General features: G+C 31.5%; 1 protein-coding gene and 1 pseudogene across 1 annotated transcript; one reads left to right on the forward strand and one right to left on the reverse strand.

Annotated features, from left to right (window-relative positions):
* Window positions 1-2419: 2419 nt before the first annotated feature.
* On the reverse strand, window positions 2420-8361 carry LOC122582412 (DEAD-box ATP-dependent RNA helicase 38). Its single transcript, XM_043754802.1, has 8 exons — window positions 8093-8361; window positions 7466-7759; window positions 6037-6264; window positions 4186-4251; window positions 3611-4027; window positions 3421-3532; window positions 3229-3314; window positions 2420-2905 (listed from the first exon to the last, which is right to left on the reverse strand). Exons 1-8 carry the CDS (start codon window positions 8315-8317, stop codon window positions 2843-2845), a joined length of 1491 nt encoding a protein of 496 aa, XP_043610737.1. The 5' UTR covers window positions 8318-8361; the 3' UTR covers window positions 2420-2842.
* An 8375-nt stretch (window positions 8362-16736) lies between these two features.
* On the forward strand, window positions 16737-22540 carry LOC122583671 (annotated as a pseudogene).
* Window positions 22541-25656: the final 3116 nt, after the last annotated feature.

The raw sequence follows: 25656 nt of genomic DNA on the forward strand, positions 1-25656 counted from the left end.
CACGACACAAAATTTCAAGCGAAATTCACCTTCCAAAAAATATATATATATATATATATCTTCCTTTTATTTCTTGCATTTTTTTTTCACACATGCACCATATCTTTATTCTTTCTTTCTATATCCTTTTTAATAACTTTATAATATAGATGTATATTTAGTGTTGTTTTCTTTCAAATCTGTATCCATTACCAAACTTATTACCAATTCCATTTACTAACCAAACGCCACCTTATTTTAAGTTTAAAAGTTTTTAAAATAAGGGGAGGATTCCCTCAAGTTGTTCAATGTGATTAGTCATATTAGGCAACTCATAGCCATTGGATTAAAATCAAAAGTCAAGATTCAAAGTTAATCTTTGAATCTTGACCTTTGATTTTCATCCAAGGGTCAAGATGTTTTCAACTTATCTATCAAGTTAAAAATAATTTGAGGAAATCTCTTTTCCCAAAAGTAAGAGTGTTTAATTATTCAAAGGTATATGGTAAGTAGAGATTTTATGTATAACTAAATAGTTGAATTTTTAACTTATGAATCATTATTCAAAATGTGCGACGTACCATTTTCTATGCGCTCCTAAGTACTAAAATATATTTTCATTTGCGCATTAACAAAGTTAACAAATACTAATCGATTTCGGATTTATGATACTAAAGGTCATTTCTATAATTATTATATTACCAAAAAATTATGATTACCTTATATGTCAAAGTTATTGCTTTTTTTTTTTTGGTACTTGGCATCTTAAATCGATCATCTCTTTACCATATCTATGCTACGTATACAATTGGTTGCTATAGATGTAAATTAATTAGACTCTAATGTTTTAAATTATTTATTTAACTTGTTGGGATAAAGAGATCCGGGAATGCAAGCTTTATGTTACAAGATATATCATCAACTACAAGAACAAGAAGATTAGGGATGATGATGATCGGCGAAGAAGAACAACAACACCACAATTACTTTTCTAAACCTTCTTCAAATAGAAGAAGAAAGGGTATTCCTCACAGGGCTCCGAACTACTAGGAGAAAGTATGTAAATTACTCAAATTCATTCAAAAGGAAATATATATCCAATTATTTTCATTGTAAGTGATATCCAATCCCGTCATGAGCAGAGTATAAAGGATAATGGGAAGGTAAAGAAATTGTTTCGAGACTATCAATTATTCTTATTTTAAATTTGACGTTTTATATCCATTTTGGCTAGAAAGGTAGGATGTTGAGAATCTATAACTATCAAACTGAATGCTTTGAGCATATGAATAAAAATTGTGACATGTTTATAAGATATATCATATTTACCTTCATTATTAATATTATTATTGTTAATATTATTACGGATATATTATTTGTCACTTGAATGGAACAACTCATTTGGTATTGCAATGTGATGTTCAAGTATTAACAAAAAATTAGTCGTTATCTCCAAATAGAGTTATGGCGGGGACTGGGGAGAGAGATGTTTAGCTATGATAATTGTTTGTATAGTTGGATTTTGACCCAATTAATTAAACAACAAAATACGAGTTTAAGTCAACGATACACTATATAGTTTCCTAGATGTCGGACAATTATCTGTAAAAAAGACTTGATAAGTAACCAAATTCAATAGAGAAAAGTAGAATGAAAAAGGAGAAATACATCGATTATCTGTTATAGTCATTCATGTACTAAAAGGAAAAGAAAACAAACGATTGAGAATATTCATAACTAATATAACATTTAACTTGATATGCATTCATTTTACGAATTATATCAAGTGCACTAAACTTGACAAAAAATCATTACTATTTTCCAGTACTTATCTTCCTATAACTTGTTCTCCTTGGTTCATTACATATAACAACATCAATTCAAATAAATATATCAAAGATGGAAAATGAATACATTTTCAACACAACTATAAAAATATGAGAGAAGTGAATGAAATGTAGACAACTTAATCTGAATGGCAGCCCATATTTGAACCACTTAAATTTATAAGTGTACCACACTGTACAAATAATATAACAGACAGTAGAAGTATATGATGCACAGTAGTGATAGGTTAATCAAAAAGTGTAATACGATTATCATTTCCCAATCTGAATGAGAGAGGTTGCTAGCAACGATATTGTATGAAAAAAGTGAAGATATTTCCCCTCAAGTAAAGAAGTTCCTTCTTGAAAAAGGCTTACAAAAGTAAGAATAAACCTTTAATCTCAACTCTAAAAGGCAACCATTTAATCCAAACATTGCTTGTTAAAAAGAGTATTAGTAATCTAGTGTGTTGTGATTTAAAATAGAAACTTCCTAGCCCCCAAGGCAAAGTTAAAAAATACCAGACAACTTTGATGTAATAGAAAATCTATAGGTCCTTTTTATGATCCACTGAAGTTAGATCCAACATTTAATCAATACATTCAAAAATACATTTCAGAAGAAACAAAGTATGAACAGATCCAGATAATAGAAATACAACAGAGTATCAAAAAATTACAGTGCCATACTTGCCTACATAAATATAATACATAAATGTAAATGTTGGGTTTTACCCAGAGATGAATGATATTACAGCCTGTCACAAAAGCTCAAGTTCCGAAATTGAACAGACAAACATGGTCCATGAGATACAAAGACAAGTTTCAAATATGTGGCGTTCAATTGTTCATAACTTTCAACTTCCGTAAATAGAAAACTAATCATAAACAAAACTCTTTCTCAGCAAACCAATAGAAAGACCACTTCACATCCAATGAAACAAAAGTGCAGTCATAGTTGCACATTCTGCTCTTGCTTTGTCACAAGTGAACATAATGTAATGGTAGGCTTAAAGTAACATATATTATTGAAAGCTTTACATTAAACCGGCTTTCTTCAAAGCATCCTTGAAATCTTCATCACTTCTCCATGAGGGCACCTACAACAAGCACAAAAGAGAGACAACTTAAGTAGGCTTCGACACCACATATACAATTACAAAGTAGGTGCCAATTCGTGCATACAATTTAAATAAAATTTTCTTTGATCTGCAAAGTTATCAATCAACTAATACCCTAATTCGAAATTTCGAATGCTAGCGACACTTGTAAAAGTCCCTTGTTCTATCATTATTAACATGTGCAGCATCATAATCTAATACCAGTAAATTGCATTGCCCTAACCGATGTTTTGTCAAATACTCAAAAATAGCAACTATAACGGATGAAATTTGAAGTTGTTGAAATGTGAGGTAATATTTACCTCTGTGACATAATGGTTGAAATGCCGCTCTATTTTTTCCATGATCAATTTGTCCCTGTCACCACACAGCAGGTTGAATACAGCCCCTGACACATCATGAAGAATCCATAAGTATAACACCTACCTGGTTATCCTGCAATCTCCAGTTCAAGAAGAATAATAACAAAACAAAATGATCAGCAAAAATCTTACCCTTGCGGCCAAACCGGCCCGCTCTACCAATGCGGTGCAAGTAGACTTCATTGTCTGGCTCTGTGGGGTTATCATGTACTATCGGGAGATCATAATTCACTACCAAATTAACCTGGTAGAAAAACAAAAACCTGATTGAATAAAAAAACCAGGCGAAAAAACATGAAACTTACAGAGCAAGGATGCAAACCTGGGATTGGTCGAATCCACGAGCAAGAAGATCAGTTGATATTAGAACATGGGTCAACCCATCTTTAAATTCTTTGACTATCTTGTCTCTGTCTTCTTGTGTAAGAGCGCCTTGGATTGTTGTTACCTCATACCCATACTTAACAAGTGCCTCATGCAACATTCCAGCACTTCTTCTTGTGCGCACAAATATAATTGTCTGCCCAACTTTCTCCCCCAAATCCATGATTTTGTCCTTAATAACCATAATCTTCGAAAGCTCATCAGGTAAATTCACTTTATATTGTTTAATGGATTCTAAAGACAATTCTTCCTTCTTCACAAATAACTGATTGTATTCTTGTACAAAAAGATCTTTCACAATTTTCGATACAAAAGCCTTCACAGTGTCATTGAAGGTAGCAGAAAACAATAGCACCTGTGCAAAGTTTTAGATGGGCAACTTCAGATTACACACAAGATAATAGTGAACTTGCAAAACAATAACAATATTACGTTTCATGTCACACTTAGCAAAAGAATGAGAAACGATACAAAAGGAAACATTTTGAGACAACTCAATTAACAAGAACAAACCTGGCAACTAGGACTCTGCTTGACGATTGCCTTCATTATCCTCATAGAATCTTCTTTGAACCCGCCCTAAACCAAAATAAACTAGATGAGTAATCTCCAATTATAACACTGCAAAGCATCATAAAATGTTATATAAAGATCAAACTGTAAGCTCCGAAAAAACATGGTTGTGTTGTATCTGAATAAAAGGTAAGCTGTATATTGATTGATAAATGTTTCATTGCAAAATAAATGACCACACAGAAGATGTAGTCAGTTTTAGCATTGAAGCTTTAGAAACCAGATTAAAGGTATGTACTTTACACACTTGGATATGCATATCATACAAAAAGCAATAAATAAGAAGATAAGCATGTTATATATCTTTGCCCGAACTTCCTAGTTAGCTCAAGTGGTTGAGCACCTGCCTTACAAGCAGGAGGTCTTGGGTTCAAGACTTGGGAAGTACATAGGTAGTCTTCCTATGAAGGCTTGGCTTGGGTATACCTAGGTTCAAGTCTGAGGGGGCAGGGTTTACCCCTATTGATCGTCATGCCTTCGGGCGGATTAGTAGGGATTTTCCCCCATCGGGTATTTGAAATAAGCATTTCTACTTCGAGGGAGCTCTCTAACGCGGACCCGGTTAAGACCACGTATGTTAGACCTCCCGCTGTTGAATCGCGACACGAAGTTCTCAAGCAAAATTCACCTCTAAAAATATATATATATATATATATATCTTTGCCCTATAATGGTGAACACATCATGATAGACCCAATCAAACAAGGTCTTCCTTACAAGCAAGGATTGGATCAAGTGATTAACACCTTTGCCCGGAGACAGAGGTTGGGCTTGATCCTTACTCCTTGCAAGGTCGAAGGTCCTTTTCTACCTTAGGCACGACCTGGAAGCAACCTTTGACCTTAGGTATGGGTAAAATTGTCTACATCTTAACCTCCCCCATACACCGTCAAAAGACGGTATTGGGACCCATAACCCGTGGAAGACGATATCAGGAGTTGCTCTCTTTTGTAAACATAGTGTTCCTTCAGGAGTATAGCAAGCAAATATAATATATCACAATCTAATGTTACCTTGCAAGATACTGTAACATGACTTATGACAGCTGGTAACCTACTACACGTCTATGCTGGAACCTTATTTCCCAAAATCTCATCAAGAATATTACCGTATGTTTTATGTCAATTTGAAGTATACCCAAAGACACACGGTTGCAAGATCCATGATAAATGTACCAATGCTTTTTTTTTGAACAACATTTTATCCTACTCCTAAATTAAGCTTATGTCTGGAAACTAGGACTCTCGAAAAACCCCTATTAATCCACCCCAACAAATGTGAGAAGTGGGACTCGAACCCAGGTGGATCCTCCCATAGTCAAAGACCTTACCAATGGGCCACCAACCCCATTGGCGTACCAATGCTTATTTTATTTGCTCCTAACATGCATCTAAGCTATATTCATAATATATCCAGCCCAATCAAATTCCCTTCAGATCTGAATTCCATACATTAATTCCAGTTGCAATGTAAAAGACAACATGATATTGCAGCTGTGACACAAGTACATAATGGATAACTAAAGCTTCACTTATCATTTTACCAACTGATATAAAAAGGCTAATAATTCACAAACTAATTAAATCAACCAACTGAAGGAGCTCAACGCTCGGCAGTTGACACTTTAATTATTGGGAGCTGTAGTGAGAGAGAGTATCAATTGCAAATCTAAATCAGTATAAATCTAAAGGGTAGGTAAGATTCTGCTAAACTTTCGAAGGAGACCAAAGATAGAAATACTAATTTAATTTGTTTCATAGAAAGACACAATTGAGGTAAGCAAAAGATCACCTCTGCCAACATATGATCTGCCTCATCAAACACAAGAATCTTCAAATTAGATGTGCTCAGCTTCTTGGCGGTAATCCATTTATTAATGGTACCAGGTGTGCCAATGATTACTTGTGCTGTCACGTCTGCTCTCTTGGCGACTGGTATATAGTTAGCTTTATCTGGAGGAAGGCCCAGTTCCGACGTTATGCCCGTAAACTTTCCCATCTTCAGTAACACTTCCATATTCTGCACCATTATATAAATATAGTCAAAACACAAATATCCAAATAAGCAAGGATTGTATAAATACAACCATATACGAAGCCCTGCTGCAATTCTCAAATTGAAAAGCTGTTGTGAAAACGTAACATTAAATTGTGCATTATCTTTGATACTCTTTCAGCATTGATTTTTGTAACTACGTGGACAGACTTACTCCACCCTTTCTAAGTAAAATAAAACTTGTACTTACCCTCCAAGAACACTACTGAGAACATTCTCACATCTAGCTAGTATTTATGGTCCCTATCTATAGCATATTGGAAACAACCATCTCCACAGTAAGTAATTTTGTATCTATCTTAATTTCACCGCGAGTGCAAAAAACAACTTTGTTAAGGTGCAGAGCCTTGTTATTTCTTACTTTCTTAGGGGAGAAATGGCATTGTTCAACCAAGTTTCACTTTTTTTAGATAGTTGCAGCTAATTCAAATTGTTACCAAATTGGCAAATTATGCCACCTCAATGGACTTACACCTCTTCAAAAGGCAAGAAGAAGTTGACAGATGCCAACAGCGATGCACCTTCTATCGTCTTTCATGTTCTTTTATTTTAATCCTTTTTAATACCATTTAAATGAACTTACACCCTCCCTTTCTTTTATCTAAGCAAAGTTTGTTCAGTGCCTAATTGGAACGCTGTCATTTCATTTCTTTCTTTTTAATAGCAACATGCATGTTTGTTATAACTTAAAAGAGCTAAGTGCACCAAAAGTCCACAATATAATCAACTTGTCATGTTTTGCTATTATCTGTGGATCAAACTGTCAGCTCATTATTACTGTAAGCACCCAGTTACATCTTCATCAGATATCCGGTTTTACTGACCCGTTGGACATATAAGTTGTCATGTCACTAACCAAAACCGTCACCATGTAATTAGTCACACGTTATATGAATAGAATATACCGGAATAAACTGAAAGTTTGATACACACATCAAAATAGGTTACAAGTTTAATACATTTTCAGTCAGCCCCTTGTTAATACTATTTTACTCAATTTTTTACCTTTGTTAATTATAATCAACACATAAGAATACGAAAACATGAATCCAACTCATAAGACAGGTTTTTCAGGAATCCAACTCATAAGACAGGTTTTTCAGCTATGGCATATACTATATAACAACTTTTAACTACCATAACCTTGATAAATAAACATATATACCTGAATTGCCAACTCTCTAGTCGGGCATATACAAACTGCTTGAGGGGAGTGTTCACTTGGATCAACGCGACTCAACATTCCCAAAACGAAACACGTCGTTTTCCCAGACCCATTATGCGCTTGGGCAATCAAATTCTTATGCGGCGGAGTTAAAATCATCGGTAAACTAATCGATTGTATCTTACTAGGCCTTTCAAACTTCATCTCTACATATAATCCTTTAAGTAACTCAGGAGATAGATTCAAATCCTCAAACCGAAGCGCAGACGTATACGGTGTCTCCCCAGAAGTAACCTATCAACAAAATAACAAAAATTACAACAAACCCTAATCAAATTATACAAAAAGATTCACTTTTTATTAGAAGTTAATGAAAACTGGAAAGTGGGTGTGTATGTATTTCACTAATTACAACAAACCCTAGTCAAATTATTCAAAAAGTTTTAATTTTTATTGAAACTAAAGAAAACTGGAAAGTGGGAGTGTGTGTTTTCACTACTTACAACAAACCCTGATCAAACCACTCAAAAAGTTTTAATTTTTATTAAAGATTGGTGAAAATTGGGAAATGGGTATGTGTTATTTTTACATATATATATATATATATATATATATATATATACTTACAGCTTGGATGTTTGAATCTTCTGGGTCTTCAAGAAAGTTGTTAAGTTTCTTGGACTCATCAATTTGAAGTGAGTTAAGGTTGATATCTGAAGTGGATGGTTGTGAGTCGGGTTCGGATTGATCCGGAACGTCATCGGGTTCGTCGGCCCATCTTCCAACGACGGTGGATTTAGGGATCGGAGATGATTCGGCGGTGACGGTGAGGGATTCTTCAGTGTCGGCCATGGTTGTGATTGGAAATTTGGGTGGAAGATTTTAGAAGGGAGGGTTTTATTATAGGGAAAATATTATATACTGCGCTCACATTAATTCTCCATGTGATAAAATAAAAACTTAGCCCCTAATGTGAGGTGAAACAGTAGATAATCATTTATCATATTAGACAACCCCTTTATTATATTGTGCCCTTTATTATATTGTGGAGGTTATTTTTGTGGCTTATTAACCATAAGGCTATATTTGGTAAAAGTTTTTCAAAATCTTTTAATAAACTTTAATTTTTATTTTAAATTAAAAGCTCATAAAACATTAAAAGCGATACACCTAGTTTTAACTTTTATTTGAAAGAAAAAGCTCTAAAATAAAACGTTACTTGAAGTAACGTTTCAGGAACTTTAGCTTTTCGAATGAGCTTTTAATCTTTAAAATTACACTAATACCTCTTGAATTTGCAACTACAGCTATCATACCAAACACTTTTAGAAGGAAAAAAAGTTACACCTTACAACTCGAATTAAAAGCTACACCTTACAACTCGAACTAAAAGCTACAACTACTTAAGCTAAAAATACCCTAAGCTTTATACGAGTAATTCTTAATCGTTTTACTTATTTTATAGTTTTATTTTATGTTAAGATTATTTATATACGTAACTAGTCCTAATATCCATATGATATACGGTAGCTATATAGATTGTATCATAAAGAAATTCAAATATGTCTCATACATGATTTCGTGAGTATAAAATAAATTATTGTTAAAGTAAATCGATGATTGAAACTAAATTATAATAAACATTAATGATAAATATAATAGTCTTGTGTTTCTAAAAACTAAATACAATTTTGAATTTACCTCAAGTTTTTAGAAACACATCAAAATCGGATATTGTAAGCATAGTGGATATGGATGATAACAAATAGTCTTGTGATATCGGATCATAAACTCAAATATTTGAAGTTCTCATGTTAATAACTTATTATAAGTAATATAACTATATAAGTAAATAGGAGTTAAATAATTGAGAAAGAAAAAGAGACAACTTACTAATGACAATTAGAGTTTATTATTGACAATAAATTTATTAACCTAAGAGTTAGAGTTTAATTCTAAGTCTAATAAGGAAATGAATTTATATACAACTAAAAAAGTTAATTTAAAAAAATAAATAAATTAAAAACACATGTCAATCAAGGATTACGCAACGTGTCATTTCAAAGACATGTCAATCCTGTTTTAGTTTATTGGTAGATTATTCTTATTTTATTTTAAGACAAATAATAGTAACAAAAGTATTTTATATGTTAAAAAATCTATAAAAGTATAATTTGAACGTTTAAAAAGAAGTAAACAGTAAATCTTACCATTCATTTTCTAGAAAGTTTTTATTGTAGTGACATACTTCTAAAAAATACGAGCTATCTATGATTCTATGGTTATCAAACCGATCTACCAATCTCAACATGAACGGAATAGATGATGCAATTTCAGTTTTTAGTCTTTCCAGTTTTGGTTCAAAGTTATTTGTTTGCACTTTCTTAATGTTTTGTTTTTCTTCTTTTTGTATTTTGTACTTTAGTTTCGAGTTAGTTTTTCTATTAATAAAAATCTATTGAATGTTACCTAAAAAAAATAGAGTGGCTCTCTTTATCATATCGTTAAACCTAAGTTAATTTTTAATCTCCATGCTTAACTATTACATTACGTGACTTATTAATACCCAACTAATGCATGAAAAAAATCAAAGTATTGCTTTTGAATGGCAAAAGAATATTATTTATAAATGATTAAAATAGAAGAAAAAAAATGATGTGATGTTTTAGTGTTACACCAAACGGCTATTTGCTTTTTTTTTCTAAGTGTTAAGTGTGTAAAAATTTTATAATGGATAAATAATATCGATAACGATTAAAATTATTTGCAAAGAGACCTATCATATTCCATTTCTCTTTCTTTAAAAAAAAAAAGGTCAAACATGTTTTTAGAGGTAGTATTTTTCTAAATAAACACGTAATGTTTTTTTTTTTTAATTTGGATTATCTTAACAAGACACTTTTTTAGCTCAGTTATATTATATGTGATAAAATCAAATTATCCATGTGAATGTTTGAACTGTTTTGTAGTTACCTAAAATTTTAGCTAAAAAGATTTTGAACTTAATGCCTCTTATATAAAAAAAGAATTATTTATCACTAAACCATATAATTATCTACCACTAAACCACCTTAACAAGGCTAAACACTAAACAATAAAATAACTATTATAGGTTGATATGTTGTTTAAAAAACTACTAAATATTGATAATTGATATGTTGAAATTGAATTTCCTATTCCAGTATACTTATATATTACCATGTAGGGATAGGAAAAAAACCGAAACCCGTGATCTGACTCGGAACTCATCCGCCCGAAGGGCTAACGGGTTGGGTCACGGGTCAAGCTTTTGTTGCATTTTCGAGTCACGGGTTGTGCGGATCGGGCCGGGTCAAGCCAAAAACTGAAAAAAGATGAAGGAAACCCGTTATCCGTCCGCGACCCGAATCATCACGAGCCGGGTTGATATAATTTATTTAAAAAGGGTACTGTAGTTATTTTAGAAGTTGATTAGTCTATGTTTTAAATTAATTTATTAAAGGTATTATAAGTATTTTATATGTTTAAATTAATGAATAAAAGAAAGAATTAATTAATTCATTAAGGGTATAATGGTCATTTCATATAATGACATTTTTATGAGAGAGAGTATTAAAAAGTCTTAAGAGAGAGTGTGTGATAATTTTTATAAAATAATATAGATATAGATGTTCAACTCGATATTACTCACACTTTAAAAATAAAATAAAAATATTTCTATCATTTTTTGCTTCTAATGATTGCAACGTAAAATAATGGGTTTGTTTAATGTGGATCTCGTCTTCTTTCATATTTTTGTTGTTTTGTGTTGAGCATATGTTTTGATGTAATTTATTACTACATTTTATTGTTTTATATGAATTATTGTTTGTTCATGTGGAAAAAAAAAGGTAAATAGCTGTTGGAACCCTCAGGTCCTATGTATTGTTTTGGTATCCATAGCGCATACCATATAGAACTCATGTCCGGTAAGTCATCATCCTCACACATGAAATAACAAGATGACAAGTTTTCAACCTATGACCTCTAGCCTTCATTTGTTGGTCCATGTAGTCACATGATGATGGTACCATTGGGGTTTCACTCCATTGGTTGTTTGTTTAAATGGTACCTCTAGCCTTCATTTGTTGGTCCATGTAGTCACATGATGATGTTTAAATGTGTTTTATGTTACTTTTTTTTTTTAAATTTATCTGTATATAAGCCCTCACTTGTTTGTTTTTGACTTAATTAAAAAAAATTGTTTACTTAATAAAAAAAAGTACTTATTATATTAAATCAATCAATTAAAATTGTTTGTTATTGACTTAATTATAAACACCAATTGTATTTACTTAATATGTATAGACATTATTTAATCATTAAGTCATTTTATTCATTCAATCAATTTAATGATTCAAAAACAAACATACACTAAGTTTGTTTAAATTTTTTATGGTTGGTTTTTGTTTTAAGTGTGTTTCCATAAAAATTTGTGTATGTATAATTGTGTATATCAAATGGTTGGGTTGTTACTAACACAAAGTGATATCATGTAGTGTTACATTATATTCTATTATATGACATAATATAAGAAAAATATAATTATAGGATGTATTTTGATATGTATAATCATATGATGTAATTTGATATGACATAATATATTGCAATAGCAAAAACATGGTGTTTCAAACAAGAATAATGGAAAGTGATATTTCCACAACACAAATTAGTCACTTACAATAATTATTGTTTTACACAAATATACATAAATTAGTCTAAAGTATCATATATATTTAAAAACCTTTTAGATCAACCTCGATCATTGATTATTCTTTGCCCGGTGATTGTTTTTTGGTTACTTTTTGAGTTATTTAAATGCAATCTTAGATTTTTGAATTATGTAGAGACATGAATTATTATTTATTATAAAATTTTTACAGACATGAATTTTATATTACATGTGCACGAATAATGATATGAACACATGTATAGGTTGATCATATGTGCAAATATTATATAAATTAATGTTTTTATAATATTGGTGATGATCAAATCAATATATAAATATTTATATGAACATTTGTAAGCAATTATATAGTCATATTAACATGTTTAAACAATCATATAGTAAAAAATTTAAATTTAAAGAAAGTTTATATAAATATAAACAATACACGAGCCACTGATCCAAAATATTCAAAAACATGTGTATGTTAATCCAGTGATCTCATTCATTTTAACATATCATACAACATTCTGGAGTATGACTGCAGGCTGCAACATTCCATGAGACATCACATCTTTTCTATTATCTGATGCCTTATATTAGTCAAGAGTATGCCTGCAGGCTGCAACATAATAGCACAAGCACATTAGCCTCATCATATACTAAAGACTATGCAAATATCTACTCATAATCCACCACATTATTCCCAACATCCACAATGCACATTTTTAGTTGAGACTGCCAAGCAAGCCATCCAATGAGCGTGCTCTGACTTTTTCTTTAAAACACACCACCTCAAAGCAATAGGCTATTTAAAAAGCGGTAAATTATCATTTTTATACTATGGAACCTAATGAGATCATCCCAAATTACTTTGGGAGAAAATTACATTATTAATGATAAAGCTTTCTAACAGTAGAAATATGAAACTGTAAATCTTTTGTAAAGCTATGACACCTAATGATCTCCTCGCAATATATATCTTGAATGACCACAATATAGGGAGCATATGAAGAGCATTAACACACCCATGAAACCTTTGTACAACAGGGGCAACTTTTACCTCGTGAGAGTCCAAGAGACAATTTTTATGTTACCATGAGCTATCTTGTTTGGCTTGAAGGAACTATTATGTAACTCACATTCCTGCAATAAATAGATATTTGGGGAGAGTGCAACATTTTGCTTCATTTGAATATAAAAGTTACCAATCCATCCTTATGGGGGAATTAGTGATAGAGAGATGTTAGAGTATAAACAAAATACAAACAAATTCTTACAAACTCATGATCCACCAATTAAAATCAGGGGCAGAAAAAGGAGAGAGAAAACACAATCAAATATCATTGGTTCAGTTCACATGTCACATCAGTTTATAACTTTATGTTTGTAAATAGTTTGTAAACCTAACATTTTCCTTAGTGATATCTCAATTATGGTCTAAGAAAATTTGGACATCTAATTTACCCAAACCACAAATAAGATGACCTAAATTGTATAATAAGTAGAATCCTAAAATTTCTGTCAAAAGTAAGTAGGATTCCAAAAATAGAAACCAAAAATATCAATTACTTAACTCTACCAAATAGTTAAAGTTATCATTGTTCATAACAATCATTTACCAAAAATACTTAAATTACCTAATCAAAGCATTAACAAAAATAGTGGTTATTAGTCAATCGAATGTGAATAAATATACAACAAGCATTTACACAAAATAAATCTTACATCTTCGAAAAGTTTAATGTTCCTGGTGTAGATACAAATAACCTCAACACGTCCAACTTTATCAAGCACACCAATCGGCCAATGTCTATTTCTACCTATCAAACCTGCTAAAACGCTTCAGAGCACGCCAATGACAATTTCTACCTATCAAACCTGCCAAAATATGCATTCAAAGGGAGATAAAAATTAGAATAACATATAATAGAAAAGATCGGTTTTACGGTCATTTGAGAGTATGGTAATTCAACAAAGCAAACACTCAAACATCCAAGAAACGTTCATTTTCAGGAGGAACACATGGCTAAACATCATTTGCACCAGATTCATCGTGGCCATCCATCCATTCTTTAAAACATCCATGATCAACAATTCTAATAAACAAACATAAAATTATCATTATCCCCAAATCGATGTATAAAAGTATGTATATATATACATACATAGGGTGTATAACAGATGTATGTGACATAATTAACAGTAGGTTGTAAAATAAATCATACATTTTGATGGCGGTGTATATATCAATCTGCAGTATATGGTGTATATATCGATTGATGACATAATTAATAGATCGTTGCTGGTGGCGATGACAACTATATATCGATCTGCAATATGGTGTATATATGGATTGATGACGTAATTAATAAATCAATCACGAATCAATGAATGGTTTCGACGAAATCTGCAGTATGGCAAATCATTTGCTGGATCAATTTAGGGAGAGACATGGGGAAGGGGTAGATTTGAGAGAAAGTGATCGATCAATTTTGGGTTTTTTTGTGTGTTTCTACTAGGGGAAGGGATCGAGACAAAGAGGGTTTTTTTTATTTTATTTTTAGTATTAGTGACGGTAGTTTAATCTAACCGGGTAGATATGGGAGTATAGATGTAGTAAGTTGAAGGCCATTTTAGTCACATCAGATTCTTACTCTTTTGAAGCCAGTTTGCTTTATAAGGAAATATAGATATAAATATAGTAAATAATTTAAATTTAAAGAAAGTTCCTAAAGATTTCTGTAAGTTTTGGGTTTCCTAATTTTCCCCATATATATATATATAAAGCATGATGTACAATGATTTTAAAACATGTTTTGGATATATCTATATCTATAATCCTTTAAAAAATAAATTGACTATCTATTTTAGAAAATTTAGCAATTTTGTTAATATCCCAAAACTACCCCTAAATAACCCTAACAAATATATTTAGAATTGTTAGTTTTTGCAGTTATTATTTTTTGCATCTAATCCTCGACTTATATTTAGATTGATAACCACGGTTAAATGCCTCATCGTCGTATGTCATGAAGGTATCTTCAAAAGCCTATATTACCGTTATGACATCTTACACGTTATAAACCGTTGTCGATGTAACGTGTGGGCAACCTTCTAGCTAGTATGATATATGTAATGGTTTAGAAGGGATTTATATGTAATTAACTCAAAATGTCGAAATGAAATGACGAAAACGAGATGTAAATCGATTTGTATATGTTTTATGTGGGGGTCGTGTGAATAAAATCTGAACATTCAAAAGAGAAAGAAAAAAAGTGTTAAACACAGTAAAATGTATCTTCAATTTCCCACCATTTAAAACCTCCATTCAAAATCATATTACAAAATTAAATAAAATCGTAATAAAGTAAGATTCAATTAAATTTTAGTAATACTCCGTAATAAACAAATTACATAACATTAAAGTAATATTAAATTCAATTCAATTTAATTCCATAATAAATACTAAATAAAATAAAATAAATATTCCCATCAAATTTTAATAGTCCTTTTAAAGTTTTTTCCCTTGTTCTCTTTCAATTTTAACAGTTGAAAAAATATGTTTGTTTTATATAACACTAAGCATGTATATGAATGAACTTTTATATAACTATTGATATGAAATATATGATGAGGTTTTAGGTAAAATAAAACAAATATTAAAATAAAATAAATAAAATAATAAGGTTTTTTTCAATGAATCTTCGTGGATCAATTTAACCATGATTTAAGAGTAAACATCTAATCCCTATATAACATATTATGTTTTTACACGTATGTTTTAATAATATAATTTATATTAATTATTGTATAATATAAGAGAAATGAGAATATGTGGTTGTTATGTATTTAAAATTGGGTATGAAACCCTTCATATTTAGTATTTAATCCATAAAAAAGTTATTAATTAATTTTACAATAAATATTAAAAATTTATTATACATAAAAATTATGAGACTCAATCATTTATCCATTATATACTAAATATTAAAAAAAATTAGTATGTAAGAGTTTTATATCTAAGTTTAAATATCTAAAAATACCTATTCGGTTTTTCATAATCTAAAAAAAAACGATCAAATTAAATATAGACATTTAAAATGAAACGAAGATAAAAAACATTAAATTATATGAAACCCATATATCCTTTCTCTTTGTGTGGTGAATTAATTTAGGAACATCTTAAATTAGGGACCATTAGGGACATGTAACTAATTCACACATGTATAAACTTACATATGTGTAAGTTGTAGTGACGATAGTCGTCGTCGTCGTTAGAGGATCAAAGTGATGGTCCGAGATGATGGTAATGGAAATAGTGGTGGTGATGATGAATGATTGAAAAATATCCTTAATGTCCCTGATATAAAAGTATCCATAAATTAACTTTTACCCTCTCTCTGTTACTCTATATATGTGAGTACTTGAATTCAATTTTGACATTGAAACGCCTATTTGGTTTTCCCCCTTCTCCCTCATTATTCTCTCTAACATATATGCATTTTCATCGGAAAATTTATTACTACTACTAATTTAATAATAATAATAAATCTCAGTGTAATAATATATATCAAAACAACAATGGCGGCACCGCCACAACTACCACCACCACCACCTGTGGCGGCAAACCCACAACTAGCATCATTGTATGTCGGTGACTTGCACCCCATAATTGATCATATACAACTAACCAATCTTTTCTCAGACTACAAGACCTTATCATCTGTTCGTGTTTGTCGTGATTCATCAACTGGTCGATCTCTTTGTTATGGATATGCCAACTTTTTTTCTCGACAAGATGGTATATATCTATATCTATTTCTATATTTTATGTCTACACACACACAGTACACGCAAAATATACATACATGCATATGCATCTATTCGATTTAAATATAAGTAAATTATGAATTATAGTTTTTGATAAATGATTTTGTGACATTAATTTGAATTTGAAATTTCTTCTTTGATTTTGTGTATGTAAACTTGCATGTAGTAAGTTCTTGTAAATTATGAAAAGAATCATAAACTTTTTTTTTTATAAATCGGAAGTTATATATTATTTGTGGGTTTTGAACTGTGATGAAACAGAAATATGCATAATTAAGTATATGAAGTCATAAAAATTGATTTAAAATTTGAGAATGACATTTTATTTATTTACTTTCTCAGTCCAATTTAAATTGTCCTATTTTGACTGGTCAAGTCTTTTTCTTCTGACTTTGACTGTTAATATCTTTGTTTGTGTTATATATTAGTTGATGAAAGTTATATTAATGAAAAGTACATTTAAAACTCAATCAATTCATATATGTTATATCAAGTGTTATATGACACAAACAAAAATATATACAGTCAAAGTTGACAATTTCGGTCTGATTATCATGGTGTTTTTATTAATACGAGTACTTGTCATTTTTGGAGTTGCGAAAGCTATTAGTTTTAAAAATGTGAGTTTTCTGTTATGATGGTGTTTATTGTTAATACTATAAAGGTTGCAAATTTTTGTCACCTGTTTGGATAATACGAATGTACTTTCCTAATTTGTACACATTGCGGCGCGGTTATATAAGTAAATGTAATGGAAAAGCGATGTAATAATGAAAAAGCGTATCGCGGTCATATAACTTATTTTGGACATTATTGTTGCCTTTTTTAAATTGAACGCGGGAATTAGCATATGTTTTCGATGACTGAGAAGTGCATTAATGTGTTTGAATTGAAAAGGTCTAAGACGCTTTATCTCATTTATGATATTCGACGTGTAGTTGCATGATGACAACATGGGTCGTCATAAAATGTCGTCGCCAAAAGCCTATAGTGACGACAAACGAGACATACAACGACTACATCTGGTGTCAAAAAACCTGTTTTTTTTTTTGTTTTTTTTTTGTTTTAGGGTGAGAAGTGCATCAATGTGTTTTAAGAAAAATGCAAAGATACTTTATCTCATTTGTGATATTCGATGTGTATTTGCATATAGCTCTTGGTGTTGTTAGTCACAAAAATGATAATCTTGGATAAGAGGCTGGCTTGTTGTAAAGGAAATAAATACTATATAAACATAAGCGTTTAAATGGTCGTCTATATATTTGGTACTCGAATTCATGCTATTATGCTTGCATAGAGACATGGACCATATGCTTTGTGGTCTCGAGTATTTTAATCTGAGAAATGTTAATCATCTTCAATTTACTGTATGTATTAATAGTCCATTTTTTCTTAACTTTTCAACTGATTCTTTAGCATTATTATCTACCAAATTTGATACATTTGCTCCTCTAAACTTGCATTTACTATACTTGATTCGACCAGCTATTCACGCTATCGAGACAAGAAACAACACCATATATTATGGGAAAATGATAAGGGTCACATGGTCCCATCGCAACCCAGATGTGAGAAGAAGTGGCATCGGAAATGTGTTTGTCAAGGTATTTCTGAACTGGTTTTGTTATTCATAATCCTTGTAAATCTTGCTTGAGTAATATCAGTATATGTGTGTATATATATGCATAATTACTACTGCTAAAAAAAGAAGCTATTTCTGGGCCGTCGTGTTAGCATATGGGTAAGAGAATATTTCAATGTTTGAATCTGATTAAAGTGTATATGGTATATTTGGTTGCAGAATTTAGACGGGTCATTTAACAATGTCCAACTTCAAGAACTGTTTAGCAGTTTCAGTAATATATTGTCTTGTAAAGTGGCTGTATCTGAGGATGGTAAAAGCAAAGGGTACGGCTTTGTTCAGTTTGATTCTGAACAAAATGCAAATGCTGCTATTGAGAAACTTAATGGCTCTGACGTTGCAGGCAAGCAAATGTATGTGTCCTATTAATATTGTATCTCGATTTTGGATCTTTTTGTTGCCCCTTGTGTACGTGCATGGTTGATAGTTGACTTTTACATCTCATCTTATATTTTCGCAGATATGTAGGAAAATTCGTGAAAAAAAGTGACCGAATCTTACCTGGTCCTAATGCCAAGTACACAAATCTGTACATTAGAAATCTAGATTCAGATCTGACAGAAGATATTCTCCAGAAAACCTTTTCTAAATTTGGAAAAATTGTTAGCCCAATTATTAGAAGAGATGACAATGGTGTATCAAAGGGCTTTGGTTTCGTGAACTTTGAGAACCCAAATGATGCACGAAAGGCAGTAGAAGCCATGAACGGCTTTAGTCTTGGTAAGCTATTATATTTCATCATTTTGCAAATGTAAGTAATCTTCTTTATAGACGGATTTTCACCTATGGAGCTACCCTTTTAATTTTGTTTTAATGCAGGTTCAAAGGTTTTATACGTTGCCAGAGCTCAAAAGAAAGCGGAGAGAGAACAGATTCTGCGACGTCAATTTGAGGACAAGAGGAAAGAACAAATGTCGAAATATCAGGTACTTTAACAGGATCTGGTGTCATAACTCTCTTCATTGAACTAATATTATATGTAACTAATTTATTTTTCAAACTATCAATGAACTTTATTTCCTTTTAGGGTTCAAATCTCTATATCAAAAATATTGATGATGATGTTACTGAGGATGAGTTGCAAGAACACTTTAGTCAATGTGGTACAATTACATCTGCTAAATTGATGTGTGATGATAAAGGACAAAGCAAATGTTTCGGATTTGTTTGCTTCTCAACACCAGAAGCAGCACGCAAGGCTGTGAATACCTTTCATGGTGAAGTAACTTTATATTATGTTATTTTTGTATAGCTTTTCTTTTGCGTTAAGTGCCATATACGAGTATGTTCTATTGTTATTTGTTAATTGTGTTTATTTATATGATTATCTTTAAATTATAATATTTGCTTATGTTTTAGCTTCTTTCATGCAGTATGAATATTTGTTGGCTACCTAACGTTGCTATACTTCTTTAATGGTGCTTTTGCAGGGTACATGTTACATCGAAAGCCTTTGTATGTGGCCTTTGCTCAAAGAAAAGAAGAGAGACAAGCACAGTTACAAATTCAACGTGAACAACGTTTGGCCGAACTATTAGGCGCGTCTCCTGTCATTCATGGAGGTTATCCTCCTTTTTACTATACAACCCCTTCTGGTTACATTTCACAAGTACCTTCACAGCCAGGGATGATATATCAGCCTTCGGGCGTGAGGCAGGGGTGGAGGCCTAATGGGTTTTCACCTCCAACAAGGCATGCTTTTCAGCCATCTGCACCCTCTTTTGTAAGTTTACTGATACGCTTACCATGCATGTTTATTCTTTTCAGGTGGTTATTTGAGAACTGATTGTGATATTGTATTAGTGTGTCGAAAGAGATTCTCTTTAATATTTTTTTTTGATCTTATTATGGGGATGATAAATTGTATCTTTTCAGATTCCTAACGCTGGTCCAAGACCGTACACACAAATTAGAGGGAGAATGAATGGGCATATGCAGCAACCACAAAGTGGTCTTACTGCTCCATATGTGTCTCACTTGCAGCAACCTATTCATACATCAAGTGCATCTAGCAACCAACAGGTATGCAAGACTTTCTATTGTATTAGATATTTTTTTTGTATATTGTGGCATCAGATCATATAATTTATTGACATTTTATTCTGCTCTTATCTTGATACTAGCTAGTAATCTGTTCTCTAAAATTTTCCGATATAGATTGTTTTCGGTTATCATAAACATAGTTAGGATAACAGAAGATTATAAAGAATCAGTCTCGACTTTCTCAATAATAGATAGTAAGTTTTCTACCGTGTATCATGAAATAATAAACAGGTAGGCAGTACGTCAGTCAGGGTCATCTGTTATCACCGGCTTCTTGGTTACATGCTCTCCTTTCTCTAGGTAAAACGACAATCCTGGTTAGAATTGACAACTTGGGTTATCCTGAGTCTATGAAGAATCATCTCAAAAAAATCTCTAAATCTTTGTCATCATGAGTGTTGATAAACTTCTTGAAAATGATTTAATAAACTTGGTAAGTACATACTCAATATCATAAAATTGATCATGGTCCATAATGGTAACTTGAAGATCATTCTTGATCAATGATTTCCATTTGTATTTGACTCTTATGATAGAAAAACAGAAGAATTTGGCATTAATCGAGCCCTGCATTATGACCTCAAAATTCCATAACTTGAATCACTAAAGGGCTTTATTGATGATCACCAATATTGTATCTCAAACTGTTATTAGCTTTACAAGACTCTTCACATCACAGCACAATTGTCTGTGCTGCTTTTAAGATCCTTTATCAAATCGCTTTGTCACAATTAGTAATAAAGATATATAGATGCTCACCATATATTATTGACTCTATATTATTTAACCCCGAATCGTTTTACATTTGGTGTTACTATCTCCAAACTGTGATCCTTCTCCAATATGACTCGTCTAAGTCTGTAGCATAGTTTGTTGATGTATTTGGCAAGTTCAAGGGATGTAAGGTAGTTTATTGTCAATCACATGCATGCGTTCTATCCTGTACGTAGTTGTATCATATTTTGTTGTGTTCATTTTTTTATGGTATTCATTTTTCAGCTTGCAGGACAGGTCAAGTATATGCCAAATGGATATGTGCGTATCATTAATAAGGGAACTGCTTCAAATTCTGATGTGTCATTAGGTGAGGGAACAGAGGCGTTGACTAGTGTGCTTTCTGATGCTTCCCCAGAGGTCCAGAAGCGAATTCTAGGAGATCGCCTCTATCCTCTTGTCAACGAACTCAAGGTATTGTTAAAGTTTATACTAGATGTGTCAAAATGGAAAGTTGGACATAACAGGTCAAAATCTTAATTTCATTTAAATAAAGGTCCGAATGGGCTTGTGGTTGGATCTACCAACAAAATCTTTCCGTTCATTTTTAGATATGATACTAATTTTTACAAGTTTAATAATAATAACTTTCATTTAAAAATCAGTTTTAGGAGGAATTTCTTGTAGACTTGTACTATGAATCTCATGTCTTTTAATTTTATGGTTTCAAATAAAGCCCGATCTTGCTACAAAGATCACTGGAATGCTTTTGGAGATGGAAATGGCCGAACTGCTTATACTTTTGGAATCACCTGAATCTTTGGCTAATAAGGTGGATGAAGCTGTGAAAGTACTCGAGGTTTTCAAAACCGATGTCTCCAACCAAGACTCGTCTGTTCATCCCCGTATCTTATCTAACGGCGTAGCCGTCAACTAAGAGCAAAAATGGAGATGGAGTTGGTTATGGTCCTGAACCGAAATTTCAAATCAATACAGATCAACACCAACCTGTCTCCAGAACTCACAAATGGTAAGTTTTTAGCAGTAGCTCTTTAGTTGAATCGAACCTACCTATTAGTTTCTCATAACTTGTAACTTTTGCTTTTTATCTTTAAGTTGGGGTTTAAGTTGTTGCTACAGACGTTGGCAACGAACTATATGTAGTTGGTATCTAGACTTATGTGTGGTTCTGTTTTTGTTTGGTGTTATCTATGAACTTTTAGGTTAAATAAATTGCCAATGCTATGAGATATTATTATAGTTTATAAGCAACTATTCTATATATTGGACAAAAAATAGAAAGAAGAACACACTTATTATCTGATATATTTTCATATATCCCTATTAAAAGTCCAATTTTTTGGGTGGAGATCCTTTAAATTAGTTTCAACTTCAGGGATCAAGTTAAAGAAATATTGACCATTAGATGTTAATCAAAAGTCAAGATTTATATCTTTATCTTTAAATCTTGACTTTTGATTACATTCAATGGTTAAGATCTTTTTAACTTGACTAGTCAAGTTGAGGAACTTCTCCCCCAATTTTTTCTAGTAGTTAACAAACAAGGCTTATGCCTTTGTTTTCCAAAATAGTTGGACCAATTTTCAATGTATCATTTTTTTTTAATTGGCCAACATAACCTATCATGTTGATTTCAACTCCAGTAGATCTTAATTCGTTCAGAAGTGCTTACGAATGTTAGCGTTGTCTTAACTTCGCTTGAAAACCTTATCATTAAAGGGAGTGTATCAAACTTGACTTTGTTTAGAACTAAGTTCCAAAAGTGGGTTAGCCCTATAAGGTACAAGACACCTTATTTCCTTTTTCATTTGCTATGATTATACAGGATGCAAGTGAAATTAAAAGTGATAAATTGTAGAACAAGTCATTAATACTTGTTGATCGAACAACTTGATTCAAATACTTGTTGTAACGACTTCTATGAATATAATTAGTTATTCACGTTAATAATCATAGGTGGAAATATTGAGCATCTGAATAATCATGATTAGAACGTAAATACTATATTTTAAAGCGTTCGACAATACCAGTTAAAATTGTCATTAATAAAATCCATAATCAAGAAGAGTTCTGATGGTTTATTTCGTAACTTAAACTTTGTATAGTCAAAATTGCGATGGTCATCATGTTTATTTTTAAATACAAGAGGATCTCTATCTTTTCCATTATGTAGCAACTTAAAAAAAAATGCCAACATGTTGAATTGGCCCGTGATGAAATCCAGTGACAAGTAACGAAGACAAACCCATGTAAATGATCTTCTCATTTATAAATTTGGAGTTAATAAAACCCTCTACCTCTTAATGCCCAACTAACAGCGTGCCTATAAGTCAAGATCCGTGTTTAAATGATAGAAATATCTGAAATTCCTAAGTTAGAAGTTTAGGTTACTATCCCCAGCAATTAATGTCACAACTTGTTAACGAAGAGTAGTGATCTACGTTACGCTACTACCGATCCCTAGAAATTGAATACACAACTTGTCGATAATATATTTTTGTATATAGAGATTCTAATTAAGTTGCAAACTAACTCAACGAGATTTATCAATACTTTCTAATTGTGACACTTTGCTTAACTAGATGTGCATTCAGCATTCGGGGCAGACTGATTTCCATAACCCCAAAGGTAATAATTAAAGGCTATATATATCAAATTTATACTACCTGCGCGTTACAACGGATATCATTGACAGTGTGTGTGCGTTCGATGTAGTGATTACTTTAAAAAAATATAAGCGAACAATCAATTAAGCGAGATACCATGATGATAACGTGACTTTAATAGTAGCCAACATTAAAAAAAAATTACACGTATTCAATTAATTGAGATGAGAGTGTGTGAGTGGTTTAGATAGGAATGCATTTGAATTAAAATAAAAATTAAGTAATTATGTATATTCGTGTGCTTATATTTTCAACATTTATGAGAGAGAGTATTATTTTTTTTATATGATACGAGAGAAAGGTACCCGTGCGTTGCGACGGTGATGACGAGGTGGTGATGTGGAGGTGATGGGGTAATCTACCTGACGGGCTCTGCCCTTTGATTTAAAAATTTGTTGAAATTATATATCGAATGACATTTCTAATGAAAGATCATGAAATTTTAAGAACACCAATATAATTTTTATAATTTATCGATGTACTGTCTTTGAGATAAACGATTTTGAATGAATTAGGGAAATAAATAATTTATGGATGAGAGAAAAAAATGAGTGGTTGAGATTTGAGTAGAGAAAAAAAATATTATAGTTATTTTAGGTAAATATAGAATAAATAGGATGCACATTTTGAGAAAGTAAATGTTCAAAACTTAAAATTTTAAACAAGAACTATTTGTTAATATAGTATAAATATAGATAAGATAGTATAAATAAATTTGTACTCGTAGTATTGTACGATGCACCTTGTTTTGAACCTAACCAAATATAATTAAATGTATATTTAAATAAAAAGTCTAAAACCAACGGATTCAACATTAATACCACACCGGCCACTTGGTTATATATCAACCTATAACACGTTTCATGATCACTATATATACTAGGTTCCTAGCTACGCTTAATATATGGAAAAAGTGAGTATGATGCTGTTATGCACCCAACTTGGGTGAAAAATCCCTAACATACTAATATTTTAATATTTTAAATAAATACATGGTCCTCATGATTTTTATCTTTTAAAAAAAGGTATGTGATGGGTTTTTCACCCAACTTTGATACCTAACAGCCTCATATTCTCTTCCCCCTTAATATATATAGTATACGAAGCAATAGTGATTTATTTAACAAGACGAGCTAGTGATAACGATAGATAAAGTTCCGGCTTAAAAATATTAGTACTTCATTTTAGCTGTAACAGGTCACATAAAAGATTGATTTGTACAATTTTTCATGTATATATATTGATATTGTACACATTAAATTATACATCTATATATGATATAGTATAGCAAAGTTTTTAGTTCGTTGCTATTGTTATATGATTCATCACATAACTAATTTTTTATTTATTTTTTATTATAGAAGTATAGATAAGAGGATGCAAACAAGCAAGTCTAGTTCTCGTTTAATACTTACCGGGGTCAAATTCAACTCAAACTTTCCATTACTGTTCAAAAGCCCGATTAAAATTCTTTTATTCAACTAGTTTCCTTGTACGATCGAACTGAAACCAAATTGTATATTAATGATGGAAATGTTGTGCTTAGCAAACTTTATAAAAGGTGCCAACCTAGCTTTGATGCTTA

This window comes from Erigeron canadensis, chromosome 9 (assembly GCF_010389155.1).
Source record: "Erigeron canadensis isolate Cc75 chromosome 9, C_canadensis_v1, whole genome shotgun sequence".
Lineage (NCBI taxonomy): Eukaryota > Viridiplantae > Streptophyta > Magnoliopsida > Asterales > Asteraceae > Erigeron > Erigeron canadensis.

What these genes read in the sequence shown, in the direction of transcription:
- LOC122582412 (XM_043754802.1), bottom strand. Translation starts at nt 8,317, where the DNA reads ATGGCCGACACTGAAGAATCCCTCACCGTCACCGCCGAATCATCTCCG. An exon ending in AAGATTCAAACATCCAAGCT is followed by an intron (nt 7,760 to 8,092) that starts GTAAGTATATAT and finishes TTTTGTTGATAG; the next exon opens with GTTACTTCTGGGGAGACACC. An exon ending in CAGATCATATGTTGGCAGAG is followed by an intron (nt 4,252 to 6,036) that starts GTGATCTTTTGC and finishes ATTTTGGTTTAG; the next exon opens with GGCGGGTTCAAAGAAGATTC.